Source organism: Calliphora vicina, chromosome 5, assembly GCF_958450345.1.
Source record: "Calliphora vicina chromosome 5, idCalVici1.1, whole genome shotgun sequence".
Taxonomy (NCBI): domain Eukaryota; kingdom Metazoa; phylum Arthropoda; class Insecta; order Diptera; family Calliphoridae; genus Calliphora; species Calliphora vicina.
In genome coordinates, this window is record NC_088784.1 from 65,365,550 (window position 1) to 65,381,721 (window position 16,172).

A 16,172-nucleotide genomic window follows, 5' to 3' on the forward strand; every position below is an offset into this window, starting at 1 on the left:
ATTTTAGAGATAACTTGGTAAATGTGATAATTTTTTAACAATTTTTCAGAAGTATATTTTTACAGCATTATATGTTATTAAGGCTCTTCCGTCTTAAAGCTAAGTACTCTGTTCAAAATTTCGTGCGAAATGCTGTCAAACGACATATAAATAATTTGGAATGAAATATTTGCGAAATAATTTCGCATAAGCTGTACTGTGTGAAATAATCTGGCAACCTTATTTTTCACCATGAGTGGCATGTCACCTAAAATGCAAAAGCGCCTATCAACACTTATTTTTAAATTTTACAGGGGAGACAAAAAACATAACAAAAGTTAAAGTGTTGTGGTTATGATTTGCTTTCTTTAATAAAGTCGTTACGTTTAAAAACAAAAAGCTAAAAATTTGTGAAGACGTGTACATTAGACCATCTCACTTTTCATTTTTTTTTCGAAATTCCTTCATGAACATCGATTTTCTTAATCTAATTTAAAAACCAAGAATTTTGGTGTATAACACTTAAATATGGATAAACGTCTCTCGTGGTCTCTCAAATCGCTTTTTTGTTTTTTTAGGCAAAATGCATTTTTTTCCAAAAAATTAAAAAATCTTGCTTTAGTAATTTGCTTCTAATTTAAGCAGTTCATAACGGATTTGAACCTAATTACATGCATTAGAAAGCTAATTAAATTTCCTAAATGTTTCTTAAAGTAACATTGCCATTTTGTTCGATGGTTTTTATTTATAGCATTACAAATTCAGATTTTCAAATACAAACTTATGATTTTTTTTAATTTTTGCTTACCTTTTCTTTTATAAAAATTGAACGAGGAACAATTTTTATATTCTGTGAATGCAGTATGGTAGGAAATTTTAAAATGAAGATTGATGTAAATAACAGTAGCATTCTGTTAAGAAAAACTGCAGTTGCTTCAATTTCATAATAAAGTAAGAAGAGATTGATGTTGGTTTTTTATTTTTTCAAATTTGATAAAATTGTACTTTTGTTGGACGAAATGGCATCCGCTTTAAAAATGTAATATTTTTGAAGGACGGTTAAAGTGAATCCCACAATTCCTAAAAATTGGAGCGAAAATCCCAAAAATGGTATTTTTACAATTTTGCCAATAGGGCCCACATTTCCATCGGGGCTGGGAAAATACTTTATGGTTAAATAGGGAACACATCAAGGTTTCCAAGGCTGCTTTCCGTGTTCTGATCTCAGCTTTGGGATTATAGAACATGTGGTCCAAATTTGAAATTTTGATAAAAAATAGGTCAAATTTCGAAGGGTAAAGGGACAGCATAGTCGAAAAATAGGACATGTTTTTTATATCAAAATGTTCTCCGTAAACATACTTTACAGAAACACAAAAAATTGTTATATGTTCTTAAAGAAAGTTTTTTTTTAACAAAGAAAGAGTTAAGTCACCTATTTTTTGAATTTTTAAATTGAAAATCGTTTATTTTTGGATCCATAATTGATATTGCTCTAACATCTTTTGTATATTATTGGCGATTTAGTTGTCTAACTAACAAAAAAAATCGAGTCCATTCGGTCCAAAAGTACGACCGAAAAAAGCGGACCAAGGTATGGCAAAATTTTAAAATTTCAATTTTGAAATGTCTATAACTCGGAAATTACAAGAGATAAATAGCACACGTAAAGACGTTTTTCAAAATGCATTTTGCCTAAAAAAACGAAAAAGCGATTTGAGAGACCACTTCCCGTTCATCCATATTTAAGTGTTATACACCAAAATTCTTTGTTTTTAGAGTAGATTCAGAAAATCGATGTGTCTGAAGGAATTTCGAAAAAAGTGTAAAAACTGAGACGGTCTAATGTACATGTTTACTGTAACCATTTAAAAATGTTTACAAGTTTTTAGACAATACTATATAGTCACAGTAAGTATATATGGTGGTAACCATAAAATGGTAAATTTAAGATTCACATATACATATGTATATGATTGTAGTAAATTCTTCATCATAAAAATGGTGGTATCAAACATATAATTATTTACTGCAATCATACATATGACCGCTATAATCATGTGAATCGTGACTTTGCCTTATTGTGGTTAACGCAATCATATAAATAATTACTGTGATTATAATATTGTTTAAAAACATATAAAAATGTTGAAATGGTTACTGTGAACATGTACAACAATATTTTTTCTATGGATGTAGTTCCAAATGGGACAAATTCGTACATTGATGGAGCTTCTAGTTATTCAGCGCTTCGTAAAACTAGTTCTGAGGGTGATAATTTCAAGCAAATATAATTGATTAAAGAACTGCATCCAGAACCGTTCCAAGAAGGATTACCGGCTTCGTAACGCTTCCGTGGAACGTCTTCCGATGGTGACTGCTCAACTATTGTAACGGTAACAATAGTCGAGCTGTAATGATAAAAAACGCAATGCACAGTGGTCAGGGTGCCCCAAAGTAGGACACCTCGGATATGTTAAATTTTAAACCATTCTTCGTTTGTGTTCCGATTTCAAAAATCTTCTAGGCATTTTTAATAATTATTTTTTGAAAAATTTACAAATCTAATCAATTCTCTTAGAGTTTCATTTTTTTGCCCGTACAAACTTACCACCGATTTCACTAAAAATGTTACGTACAAAAATATTGGACAAAAACGATAATTGACTATGACCACGAAGAATTTATAAATAGCAGATGTGCAGAATTGTATTTCGTTATAAAACAAAGCATACCATATGAAGATCCATAACCTAGCGTTGCATTTTTTATGATCAGTACAGTAAATTTGATCATTTGTTTAGCTTTTTTTTCAAAGTAAGTAAAATTTTTGCTGCATTTCTCACTGAAGAGGTCTAAGACAAATAAGTATTTATGGCGGGTATTAATAAAAAGTATAACATGGAGACAACGAAATTTGACGAAATTTATTTTCAATTGTTTTTTTTCTTTTATAAGGAATTCTACGGAAGTGCATAGATGTTAACAGCGAATCGAATATATAGTTGGTTAAGATATTTTAGCTGTTAGTGGCCGATATATTCCTAACAAATATTAAGAAAATACTTTTAAAGACTGAAAAAAATCCAATTTGTGAAATCCTTTCTTGTTGCTATTGAAACTTAAGTTAATAGCATTTAACTACTCTATACCACTAAACCATAACTATAAAGTTTAATTGAGTTGTGCCCACTTCAAAAGTAAATTATTTGGCTGAGTTTATAAAAACACAAATTAAAGCAATTAAACAAAAATGTAAAAGGAAATACTTAAGTCATAGCCAAGTTAGCAATTATAAAGTAAAAGTTATTAATACAAAAACACATAATACAACTGGACAGTGTGAGAAATAATAGAGGGAACAAAGCCGGATATACTACTTTAAATTTGTTTATAAACAAACACAATCTGCTTGAAATTTAAAAAATCTGTTAAACAGACTAGGATTTTTTGTAAATTTAATAATCTTTTTTTATATTTATTTGCATTGTTCCCACTATTCCTTGTCACACGGTTTACATTGTATATTACTTAGAATTAAATTAATTATTTACACTTTGGAAAACATTTAAATGTATTCGTCTACTTTACAAAACAAATTTAATACAAAATCTAAACAAACATTTTAGTTGATTTTATTTTTTGTACTTTTTTTTTTGCAATGTGAAAAATATTGAGGAACTGAAACATGCTTCTATTTTTATTTTGGTCCAACGAATACACGCAGTTTTAAAATTTAAAGTGCCTCATCGACCAATTTCTGCTCAAGGGTAGTTAAATTGTTGTTTGTGGTAAAGGTGGGGTTGGAATTGAAGGTGGCTTTAGCCGCCAAACAGCCAGGTTCGATGGAAACAGCTGTCGTTGTGGGACTTTGGTTGAGAATATTTATTTTATTGCACGTACTACTCGTACTAATACTAGTTTCCTGGATCGCTGGTAATGTACCTAAAGGGTTAATTATACTACTGCTACTACTAGTAGCTGTTGATGGTACTGCTGCTGTTGCTGCTGTGACAGTTGCAGTTGAATTTATTGAGGATACTGTTGTAATCGTAATTAATGCTGTCGTTGTATGTTTTAACATTTTTTCATATGTTGGTATTAATGTTGTTGTTGTTGTAGCAGTTGTCGCAATGGTATTGTTGCTGGTGGTGTTGGCATTAGCAAATTGCTGCATTTCATCTCCATCATCGGTCACATCTGTTGATATTTCCATGAAACAACAGTCGATTGCATTTTGCTCTGTTGGTTGCATTGTTATTGACGTCCTTTGTGTTTCCTCCATTAGCGGTTGGGTAATGCGTGAATTGGTGGCATCTAATGTTTTGCGTCGTAATAAATGAGCTTTCCTTAAGCCATTTAGAAAACCCATCGTACCACGACTATGATGAGATGTTATTTGTTGGTGAGAATGCTGCTGATGATGATGTTGTAATGCTTGTGCTGCTGTGCTATGGGATCGTTGGCGTTGCTGTTGTTGATGGTGATGACGTGCAGATGAAGATGTAGCTGATGTAACAGCACTGGACGCTCTTCGTGTGACCACTGACGACAACTCTTTTAGTCATACTTTTTCTTCACCGGGCATTGCGGGTCCACAGCGTACGAACTATAATCAAAAGAACTGAGATTTTGTGATTTTCTATTAACAAGGAAAGAATGCTTGTCTTTAAAGCCAATTGGATTTATTGCGTTAGATTTAGATAAAGTTTTATTTAATTTTTTGTTGAAGCAGAAGCAATTTTCTACATACATTTTTAGCTACATTTAAACTAAACTAAATAGAACTAAAAGCAAAATAAATAAAAGTGCGAAATAATAATATGTATTTTTGATGTATTTTTAAAGCGGTTTAGTGATTTTTCTTTAAAAAAATGAAAGAATATGTATTTTGTCATGGTATAAGAATATTTTCATCTAATGAATTTGACATAAGTTAGTCTTATAGGCTTGCATTTCAAATGTTATCTTTAAGTGGTCTCTGTCAGTTTCTAAGTCTATAGAACTTTGGAATACTTCAGGCGATAGATACAAAACTAATCATGTTAAAGGATAAAGAGTTAGGTATTTCAAATGTAATTTCCAAAGTCGTCAACAATTCAATACTAAATAAGTTACAGTGTCTCGAAAGCATGTAGAAAAGGCAAATTTCAGTGCAGACTTTATTCAAACATAAGAGATGTACTTTAACCAAAATGTTATAGTGAACAAAAATTTGGTGTCAAAAATATGTAGTTTTCCCAGCTCAGATGTTTTATATTCTATGACTGATCAATGTTATGGGCAATTATGTGTATATAATTTTAGGCAATTTTCAATTTGCAAATATTTTTACATCGGAATGAAAAAGTCACTGATATGAGGAATATATTGGATATATTATATGTATATGTGGTAAATTTCATTAAAATCGGAGATGGTAAATCCGACTGCTGTTCGCTTTCACATGGATCCTCCCATTGTGAAATTAGCATATAAAATATTAAGACAAAAAAGAAAGTATAGTCCGGGCTTGACCGACTATACTTTCCATATAATATCCCACACTGAGTATGAGCAAATCTTTTATTGATTCCATTATGATTTTCGGAATTGGCCTTATGTGGGAAATACGACCAATTGGACCGATCACCATGAAATTTGGTCGAGTTATTTCTTTCTATATAAGACATATTTGTCTCGATACCTATGTTTTTTATGAGTTATATGCTTGTGTGTTGAATGTGGTTTGAATACCAATATATATGAACAAATGTTTACTAATACATTCATAAAGTTAGGGTTTTCGGTTAGTAGAGTTAGGATTTTGACAAAGTTTCACTTCTTGTTCAAAAATGTCTTTGGGAGCTCAAAAAAAAAACGAAAACTGCCAGTATACGCGCCAACCTACTGTGCAGTGTTTTCTGGAAGAAATTAACGCTTTAGCATGCATACTAGTCATACGAAAATAAACTACTACACATTATTACTATTTTATCAATATAATAAATCATATTGAAATTTGATGGCAATTAACAAGTAAACTTTACTCTGGCTTTTTGAAAAATCAAACTCTTATTAAATAGACTTCTATGAGCTCTCTACAAATAAATTCACAAAAATAAATTGGCTTCATTTTACACTGTTGTCATACAAATACTTGACATTTATCTTTAACTCTTGCTAAAGTGCTTCATTATTATCTGTCTCCTAAAAAACTTAAGAACTTTTTAAGATTTTTCTACTCTCATGCCATAACTTTTCAAATTAACTTTAATTTATATGTATAAAATAAAATATCTTTTACAAGTAAAACAAAAAAATTCAAACAAATCTGAAAATGAAACTTTGACAACAAGAACTTTAAGTAACAACATTAAATAAACAAATGGATGAAAGAACCAACGAAGAAACAACCCTTCTGGTTTATTCTTGGCCTGACCTGACCTCTAACCGCAACATCATTCATTTATTCTTTCAATCCGGCTCTTGTTGCAATTGTAAAACAGCTGTTAGCTTGAAAATAATGAATGAAAGCACAACCAGCAACAATGACATAAACCTTAGCAACACTCATTGATAATGTTTTTCACATTCTGCTACTAAAGCATGGTCCAATGCTTTATTTGTGTGTTTATTTCCCTTAAAAATACAACATCGAACTTGAATTTAGCAAGCAAAAAAAAAAAAAAAAATTAAGAAAAACCAACATTTGTTTTTTAAAGAAAATCTCAAAATTTTCTTTGGCAACTGTTGAACATGAAATCTAATGTTTAGTTAGTTTTTGTTATTCCTCAAATTGCTTGTTGTTTAAAGACTGAAATAGTTTTATCAATATTGTATGTTTAAGATACAAAGTACTATCAAACTTAAATTGACAAAAACCTGTAAGTAAAAGAGATGTAGAATGAACATGAAAATTAAAGCCAACCTGTACTGGAACATCAATTGGCCACATATTCTATGCAAACTACCGATTTGTAAGTTATAACCCTCAAAAACTAAGTGCCAAAGACCACTTTTTTAAATTTTAATATCAAACATTAGAATTTGTAAAAATACAGTGTTTGCTTAAAAAAGTTTACAATTATACAATTATTCCTATTTTCTGGTTGTTATGCCTTGTTATGCATTTTGTGGTATTGAAAAAAAAGTGGAAATAAATCTGTAACAAAATTGTCCATAACTATAGAGGAGTTGTAGCTTAGTTTAACTTTTGAATATGGACTTGAAATAACTAGGGGCAGAGTCTCAAGGCTTGAAAAGTGTACCTGAAAGATTTCGTATACATATTAGAGTGAAAATCAGTTGTATGGAAACAATTTTTTGTTAAAATTTTGAAGAGTGCCGGGTGGAATATTGTGACACTAGGCCTAAAAGTTAAGTGCTGAAAATTTGAGCCAAATCGGGCAACGATTTCTGGACGCGCATCGAGGTCAAAGTTCAGATATATGCAAAATTTTACTATTTATATGGAATAAATAGGTTAAACTCGTTAAATTTCTGCATTGTTTTCTAGAAATGTATAGATTTATTTATATTAACGAATATTACATTAAACATTTTTTTTCGAAGTTAACCCTGCATCTCCTTTGGGTCAAAATGACCCTAAAACTGTATTATTGCCAAAATTCGGAAAAAATGCAAATTTTTCAGATATTTTAAAAATTTTGCTACTAAATAAATAATTTTGCAATTGAGTGCAAAAGAATCGAAATGTGTACGTAATTATCGCTGTAATGAGATATAAATGATAACATTTGGTTAAAAAATGTTAAAGTTATTACAAATTCGCCAGACCATTAACGTGTTTCAGCCACTTGAACAAAAAATTTAGGAAAAAAAATTAACATATTTCGAGAAAAATTAAAATATAAGCTAATTTTTATTTAAAATATATCCGTACTTACTTGTGTATATGTTTTTGTCTTCGTAGGATACTGTTAACCTATTAACAGGTATGGCCAAAAAAAATATTTTTTTTAACGGCTGTTTCAAATCTCCATTTTGAAATTTTTAAAAATTTTCTTAAACAAATTTCAGAATTTTTTGATCATCACATTGGGATTTATTGAGATCAAAATAGGGAATAAAAATATGAAAAAATTATGTCAATAATATATAACCCAAAATATATAACATTTCGCTATCTTTTCATTAGAAATTCCACATATTGAAAAATTTGACCTTTGACCTTCACGATTTTAAGGTTATCGTTTTCCGATTTTAGTAAAACTTTCAGACCATAATTAAAATTACCAGGATTATAATATTATGAAGAAGTTTTACTTAAAATTTATAACAGTAAGGAAATTGAGCTCATTCGCCTAAATATGGGAAACAAATTAGTTTTTCTTGAAAATCGCAAAATTTAAATCGCAGGTACGGAAAAACTGTAAGAGGTATTGACATAATTTTTTCATATTTTTATTCCCTATTTTGATCTCAATAAATCCCAATGTGATGATCAAAAAATTCTGAAATTTGTATAAGAAAATTTTTAAAAATTTCAAAATGGAGATTTGAAACAGCCGTTAAAAAAAAATTTTTTTTTGGCCATACCTGTTAATAGGTTAACGGTATCCTACGAAGACAAAAACATATACACAAGTAAATACGTATATATTTTAAATAAAAATTAGCTTATATTTTAATTTTTCTCGAAATATGTTAATTTTTTTTCCTAAATTTTTTGTTCAAGTGGCCTGAAACACGTTAATGGTCTGGCGAATTTGTAATAACTTTAACATTTTTTAACCAAATTTTGTCATTTAAATCTCATTACAGCGATAATTACGTACACATTTCGATTCTTTTGCACTCAATTGTAAAATTATTTATTTAGTAGCAAAATTTTTAAAATATCTGGAAAATTTGCATTTTTTCCGAATTTTGGCAATAATACAGTTTTAGGTTTTAGATGCAGGGTTAACTTCGAAATAATTTGTTTAATGTAATATTCGTTAATATAAATAAATCTATACATTTCTAGAAAACAATGCGGAAATTTAACGAGTTTCACCTATTTATTCCATATAAATAGTATAATTTTGCATATATCTGAACTTTGACCTCGATGCGCGTCCAGAAATCGTTGTCCGATTTGGCTCAAATTATCAGCACTTAACATATAGGCCTAGTGTCACAATATTCCACCCGGCACTCTTTGAAATCTAAAAAAAAAATCGGCTGTCACTCTAATACATATATTGAATGTACAAGAAAATATATATAAAATATATTATCTGTTATAGTTTTCGAGATATTAGGATTTGAAAATTTAAATTTCAGTTTTTTAATTACCTTAGGCCGGGTAAACATAGTAAATTTATATGAAAATTTACTATGTTTACAATTTTGATAAGTTACCCTGCCTTAGTTTGGTTGTTGGCTAATATCGGATCCGAATTTTTGCCAATTTTTTGGAAATAATTTTTAGTTATTTTATACTTCTTTTAAAATACTACACAGTGGTATAGAAAAAAAGAGGTAACGGTTAGCCCAGTTTGAATGAATTTTTTGAATTTTGAATTGGGACCTAATGGGCTATACACGGGCGCCGGCAGGAGTACCCAAATTAGGACAACTCGGGTTATGTTAAATTTAAAACGATCCTATTTTTCGTTTGTATTCCAATTTCCAACCTAGCACTGTTATTTACATTCATAAAAATTTTGTTATATAGGCAACATGCTTTTTTATGAATTTCTATGTTAGGTAAATTCTCAGCTAGTTGTTTAGTTTTCCCTAATTTATTGGACACGCAAAAACACAAGGTAGACATGGTATATATCAATGCATAGAGGATTTTGTCTACTTTTCAAAAATGTATATAACTTTTGACAATTAAAAAATTCATGGAATACTTTTTTGAAAAATATGACAAAAAATGCTTTTTATTGAATTTTGCATAGATAAAAATTTTTCATATTAAAATAAAATTTTTATTTATGAATATTTTTTAATGAAAATTCACAGTTATGTAGATTTTTCTATTTAAAATGGAAAGATAAAAACAAATTTTGAAATTTGTTATCAAGTATCCCGCAATTCCTAAAAAAATCGTGAAAAATCCCAAAAATGGTATTTTTTCGTTTTTTGGCTTAATTCCATACCATGGGCGGAGTTATCGGAACCCTTTACAAAATAATTAAGAACTTATTGGGCCATCTAAAATAGGTTACTATATTTTGATATCGAGTATGCGATCTGAGAATTTTTGTCCTAAAGTTGAATTTTACATAAAAAATAGGCATTTTTTGAATGGACCTGATCCCGTCGGTATCAAAAATTATAAATGTTTTTTTCATTTATAATATTTGGCGTGAAGTTAGCTTTTCAAAAAATACAAATTCATTATACATCCTCTTAGAAATTTTTTAGATAACTTAAAAAGAATTTAGGACTTTTTTCCCCAAAAAATTGCGAAAAATCGCCTTTTTTTAATTTTTATACCCTTCACCATGAGTGGCAAGGGTATATATAAGTTTGTCATTCCGTTTGTAATTTCCACATTTTTCATTTGCGACCCCATAAAGTATATATATTCTGGATCGTTATAGATAGCGGAATCGATATAGCCATGTCCGTCTGTCCGTCTGTCCGTCTGTGTGTTGAAATCAACTTTCCCAAGCCCCCAAATAACATACATACATGATTCATATATCAATATCTCCGGAATTCTTCCGGCTCGGTTGCTATTTAAAATCGAGAAAATCGGTCCACAAATGGCTGAGATATAAGGAAAAAACCAGGACAACCTCGATTTTTTACCTATTTTTGACCTATATCTGGATTACTAAGTCATTAATATAGACAATATGGATATCTAATGATAGATATTTCAAAGACCTTTGCATCGACGTATATAAGACCATAGTAAGTTGGACCCGGGCTGAGATATAACCATAAAACCAAAACACAATGTAATTTGTTATTGTTTTCAATGATGTCATGCAAATATATGTATAATAACAAACAAAGCTTTATTTGTATGTATATATGTATGTGTTTTTTGTCAATCTTCAGCAATGCGAATTTATATACCAGGTGGTGTCGATTCTACAAGAAGTACAACGTTTACAAAAACCACTTGCAATTTGTTTTTGTTTATGTGGTTAAGCTGTCAAAGTTTGCCTGTTGTTTTTGTTACTTTTACGTTTGTTGTAGCATTCGCCGCAACAATCATAGGATAATTGACAGCTCAAACATCAAAATAACATTATCAACACCACCTGGTATATAAATTCGCCTTGAGAGAGAGCTTTTTATAATGTGTTCTCAAAAGAGCAACTCTCTCACGCGTACACAGAACCAGTGTTGCTAAATATTTTTTGAAGAAAACTTTTTATTTCTAAGTACATACTAAAATTACAAAACCCAATTCGTACATATATGTAATCAAACTGAGATAATTTATGTGAATTTAGTGCTGGAGAAACTTTCAATATATTCAAATCAATCTCCCCATTTAGTGAATGAATTTGGGGACTATCATTTTGAAATCATCGGTTCAACTTATTGATATCAATTTTCCAAAAAAACTTTTTTTTTTAAAAATAAAACTTTTTGCGTCTCAAAAACCTTGCTAAAAAGGGAAAACTTGATATATGGTAACACTGCACAGAACACAAATTGTACAAAAACAACAACCACGTTGTTTGAGCACGTTGCTTTTGCGCTTATTTCATTTTTGTTGTTGTTTGTTGCTATTGTCAACAAATAATTGAGCAACGCAACCACTCCAAGCAAGGCGAATCTATAGAAGGTGACGACAGAACTACAACATGTACAAAAACAACAGGTACTTTGTTTTTGTTAAAAGATAGTCGAACTGTCAAAGTTGCCTGTTGTTGTTTTTGCTTTTGCGTTTGTTGTATTTTTCGCCACAACAATCACAAGTGAATTGACAGTTCACTTGTCTAAACAATTTGCCTTGACTCCCATATTGTTGTTCTATTTTTTTAGCCGTTTTTAAACACGAGTAAATAACAAACATTTCATAAAAAGCTTTTTGTTCGATTGTTGTGTTTAATTCTTTTAATACCCTTCATCATATGTATATGTAAGTTTGTCATTCCGTTTGCAATTTCTATAAAATTTTATGAAATTTCAACAGATTATGTAAACGATTCTATATTGGATTTGCTGTTACGGTTCCATATGTGTTCTCCTATTTTAAGATTTACTTTTAATCTTATATACAGGGATGGAAAATTATATTTTTGTTCCGTATTAAAATAGTATTAAAAAATTACTTTCTTCATCACCAGAGTACTTAAAATTTTAATATTACTATAGCTTTATGCTGTTGAATACGAGATTTTCTATAGAAAATGCCGTTATAATAGACAAGATTTTTAAAGAAAATGCTGTTTTTCATACGATTTTCTATAGAAAATACTGTTATACACAACATGTCCAAAAAATATAGATATAGACAAGATTTTCTATAGAAAATTATTTTATTTTCTATAGAAAAATGTTACACTCAAGATTTTCAACAGAAAATATAGTTATACTTAAGATTTTCTACAGCAAATATTGTTATACACAAGATTGTTTATAGAAAATATTGTTCTACGCAAGATTTTCTATAGAAAATATTGTTCTACGCAAGATTTTCTATAGAAAATATTGTTCTACGCAAGATTTTCTATAGAAAATATTGTTCTACGCAAGATTTTCTATAGAAAATATTGTTCTACACAAGATTTTCTATAGAAAATATTGTTCTACACAAGATTTTCTATAGAAAATATTGTTCTACACAAGATTTTCTATAGAAAATATTGTTCTACACAAGATTTTCTATAGAAAATATTGTTCTACACAAGATTTTCTATAGAAAATATTGTTCTACGCAAGATTTTCTATAGAAAATATTGTTCTACGCAAGATTTTCTATAGCAAATATTGTTCTACGCAAGATTTTCTATAGCAAATATTGTTCTACACAAGATTTTCTATAGAAAATATTGTTCTACACAAGATTTTCTATAGAAAATATTGTTCTACACAAGATTTTCTATAGAAAATATTGTTCTACACAAGATTTTCTATAGAAAATGTTGTTCTACACAAGATTTTCTATAGAAAATGTTGTTCTACACAAGATTTTCTATAGAAAATGTTGTTCTACACAAGATTTTCTATAGAAAATGTTGTTCTACACAAGATTTTCTATAGAAAATATTGTTCTACACAAGATTTTCTATAGAAAATATTGTTCTACACAAGATTTTCTATAGAAAATATTGTTCTACACAAGATTTTCTATAGAAAATATTGTTCTACACAAGATTTTCTATAGAAAATGTTGTTCTACACAAGATTTTCTATAGAAAATGTCGTCATACACAAGATTTTCTATAGAAAATGTTGTTCTACACAAGATTTTCTATAGAAAATATTGTTCTACACAAGATTTTCTATAGAAAATATTGTTCTACACAAGATTTTCTATAGAAAATATTGTTCTACACAAGATTTTCTATAGAAAATGTCGTCATACACAAGAAAATATTGTTCTACACAAGATTTTCTATAGAAAATGTCGTCATACACAAGATTTTCTATAGAAAATGTTGTTCTACACAAGATTTTCTATAGAAAATGTTGATCTACACAAGATTTTCTATAGAAAATATTGTTCTGCACAAGATTTTCTATAGAAAATGTTGTTCTACACAAGATTTTCTACAGAAAATGTTGTTCTACACAAGATTTTCTATAGAAAATGTTGTTCTACACAAGATTTTCTATAGAAAATGTTGTTCTACACAAGATTTTCTATAGAAAATATTGTTCTACACAAGATTTTCTATAGAAAATATTGTTCTACACAAGATTTTCTATAGAAAATATTGTTCTACACAAGATTTTCTATAGAAAATATTGTTCTACACAAGATTTTCTATAGAAAATGTCGTCATACACAAGAAAATATTGTTCTACACAAGATTTTCTATAGAAAATGTCGTCATACACAAGATTTTCTATAGAAAATGTTGTTCTACACAAGATTTTCTATAGAAAATGTTGATCTACACAAGATTTTCTATAGAAAATATTGTTCTGCACAAGATTTTCTATAGAAAATATTGTTCTGCACAAGATTTTCTATAGAAAATGTTGTTCTACACAAGATTTTCTACAGAAAATGTTGTTCTACACAAGATTTTCTACAGAAAATGTTGTTCTACACAAGATTTTCTACAGAAAATGTTGTTCTACACAAGATTTTCTATAGAAAATATTGTTCTACTCAAGATTTTCTATAGAAAATATTGTTCTACTCAAGATTTTCTATAGAAAATATTGTTCTACACAAGATTTTCTACAGAAAATATTGTTCTACACAAGATTTTCTACAGAAAATATTGTTCTACTCAAGATTTTCTATAGAAAATATTGTTCTACTCAAGATTTTCTATAGAAAATATTGTTCTACTCAAGATTTTCTATAGAAAATATTGTTCTACACAAGATTTTCTATAGAAAATGTTGATCTACACAAGATTTTCTATAGAAAATATTGTTCTGCACAAGATTTTCTATAGAAAATATTGTTCTGCACAAGATTTTCTATAGAAAAGATTGTTCTGCACAAGATTTTCTATAGAAAAGATTGTTCTGCACAAGATTTTCTATAGAAAAGATTGTTCTGCACAAGATTTTCTATAGAAAAGATTGTTCTGCACAAAATTTTCTATAGAAAATATTGTTCTGCACAAGATTTTCTATAGAAAATATTGTTCTGCACAAGATTTTCTATAGAAAATATTGTTCTGCACAAGATTTTCTATAGAAAATATTGTTCTGCACAAGATTTTCTATAGAAAATATTGTTCTGCACAAGATTTTCTATAGAAAATGTTGTTCTACACAAGATTTTCTACAGAAAATGTTGTTCTACACAAGATTTTCTACAGAAAATGTTGTTCTACACAAGATTTTCTACAGAAAATATTGTTCTACACAAGATTTTCTACAGAAAATATTGTTCTACACAAGATTTTCTACAGAAAATATTGTTCTACACAAGATTTTCTATAGAAAATATTGTTCTACTCAAGATTTTCTACAGAAAATGTTGTTCTACACAAGATTTTGACCTATATCTGTATTATGGATATCTAATGATAGATATTTCAAAGACCTTTGCAACGACGTATATCAGACCATAGTAAGTTGGACCTACAATGGGTAAAAAATCGAAAAAATATTTTTTAACCCAAATTTTTTTTTTCACTAAATTTAAAAAATAAAAATAAAAAACAATTTCGAAAAAAAATTCCAAAAAATTGGAAAAATAAAATTGTATTTGTGTTTATCTAAAAATATTTAAAATTTTTATTTTAAAGTATAATTTGGTGAAGGGTATTTAAGATTCGGCACAGCCGAATATAGCTCTCTTACTTGTTTTAATTTCAAATGCATGTAAATTTGGACTCAGTTATGAAAAATGGATAAAATCGGGTAATATTTAGAAGCGCGGTCACCAAAAAACTGGAGTAGGGTGGGTAAAAATGTTGAAAATTAATTTTTCAAATGCGAATATCTCCTAAGCTATAAGGGATAATTGATACCTACGAGGTTTTATATAGTGCTCGACGAGGAGATTTTATATGTGTAATTTTTTTTAAATCGGGTCACAAACGAAAAAATAGGATAATTTTAAAAATTGAACATACCCGAGGTGTCCTACTTTGGGTACCCCTGGTCCCGCTCCTGGTGGGCTCATAAGGTCCAAATACAAAACTTAAACTAGACTACACTTCCTCTTTGCGCATGTGAAATTTCATTCAAATCGGCGTAAGGGTTTAGAAGTTACAGATTTATTTCCCTCTTTTTTTATTCTCATACCACTGTGCGTTTTTGCATATGTGTTAGTAACATATTTATACGCTTATATCTCCTAAAAAACTTAACCGATTACAATAAAATATATATTCTGCACTTCTGTGAATAAATCCTTTTGAAATGGTATATTTCTTGCCCAAATTGAATGTATAATGTGAGCGTAAAAGGGGTCTAAAGAAATCGACTTGCCTATTAATATTATGATGATATGCCCGAGGTACTCCGGCTTCCCCTTAGTGCTTTAAGTCTAAATTAATAATTTAAACTCAGTCCGATAGAACTTGAAATTGGAAACAATAACACAAAAAAGTAAATTTTAATCAAGAATATTGTTTTATTCGAAAGATCAA

General features: G+C 29.1%; 1 protein-coding gene across 3 annotated transcripts in view; it reads right to left on the reverse strand.

The window, feature by feature from the left end:
- Nucleotides 1–4,452: 4,452 nt before the first annotated feature.
- Dh31-R (Diuretic hormone 31 Receptor) overlaps nt 4,453–16,172 on the reverse strand; it is a 289,250-nt gene continuing 277,530 nt past the window's right edge. Inside the window, exon 14 of one of the 3 annotated variants that reach the window (XM_065513351.1) lies at nt 4,453–4,588. In XM_065513351.1, the coding sequence (XP_065369423.1) occupies nt 4,544–4,588 (45 nt within the window). In that variant the 3' untranslated portion in view covers nt 4,453–4,543. Of the gene's footprint in view, nt 4,604–16,172 lie in introns of all 3 variants that reach the window. The other 2 variants (XM_065513352.1, XM_065513353.1) reach the window with 2 other exon arrangements.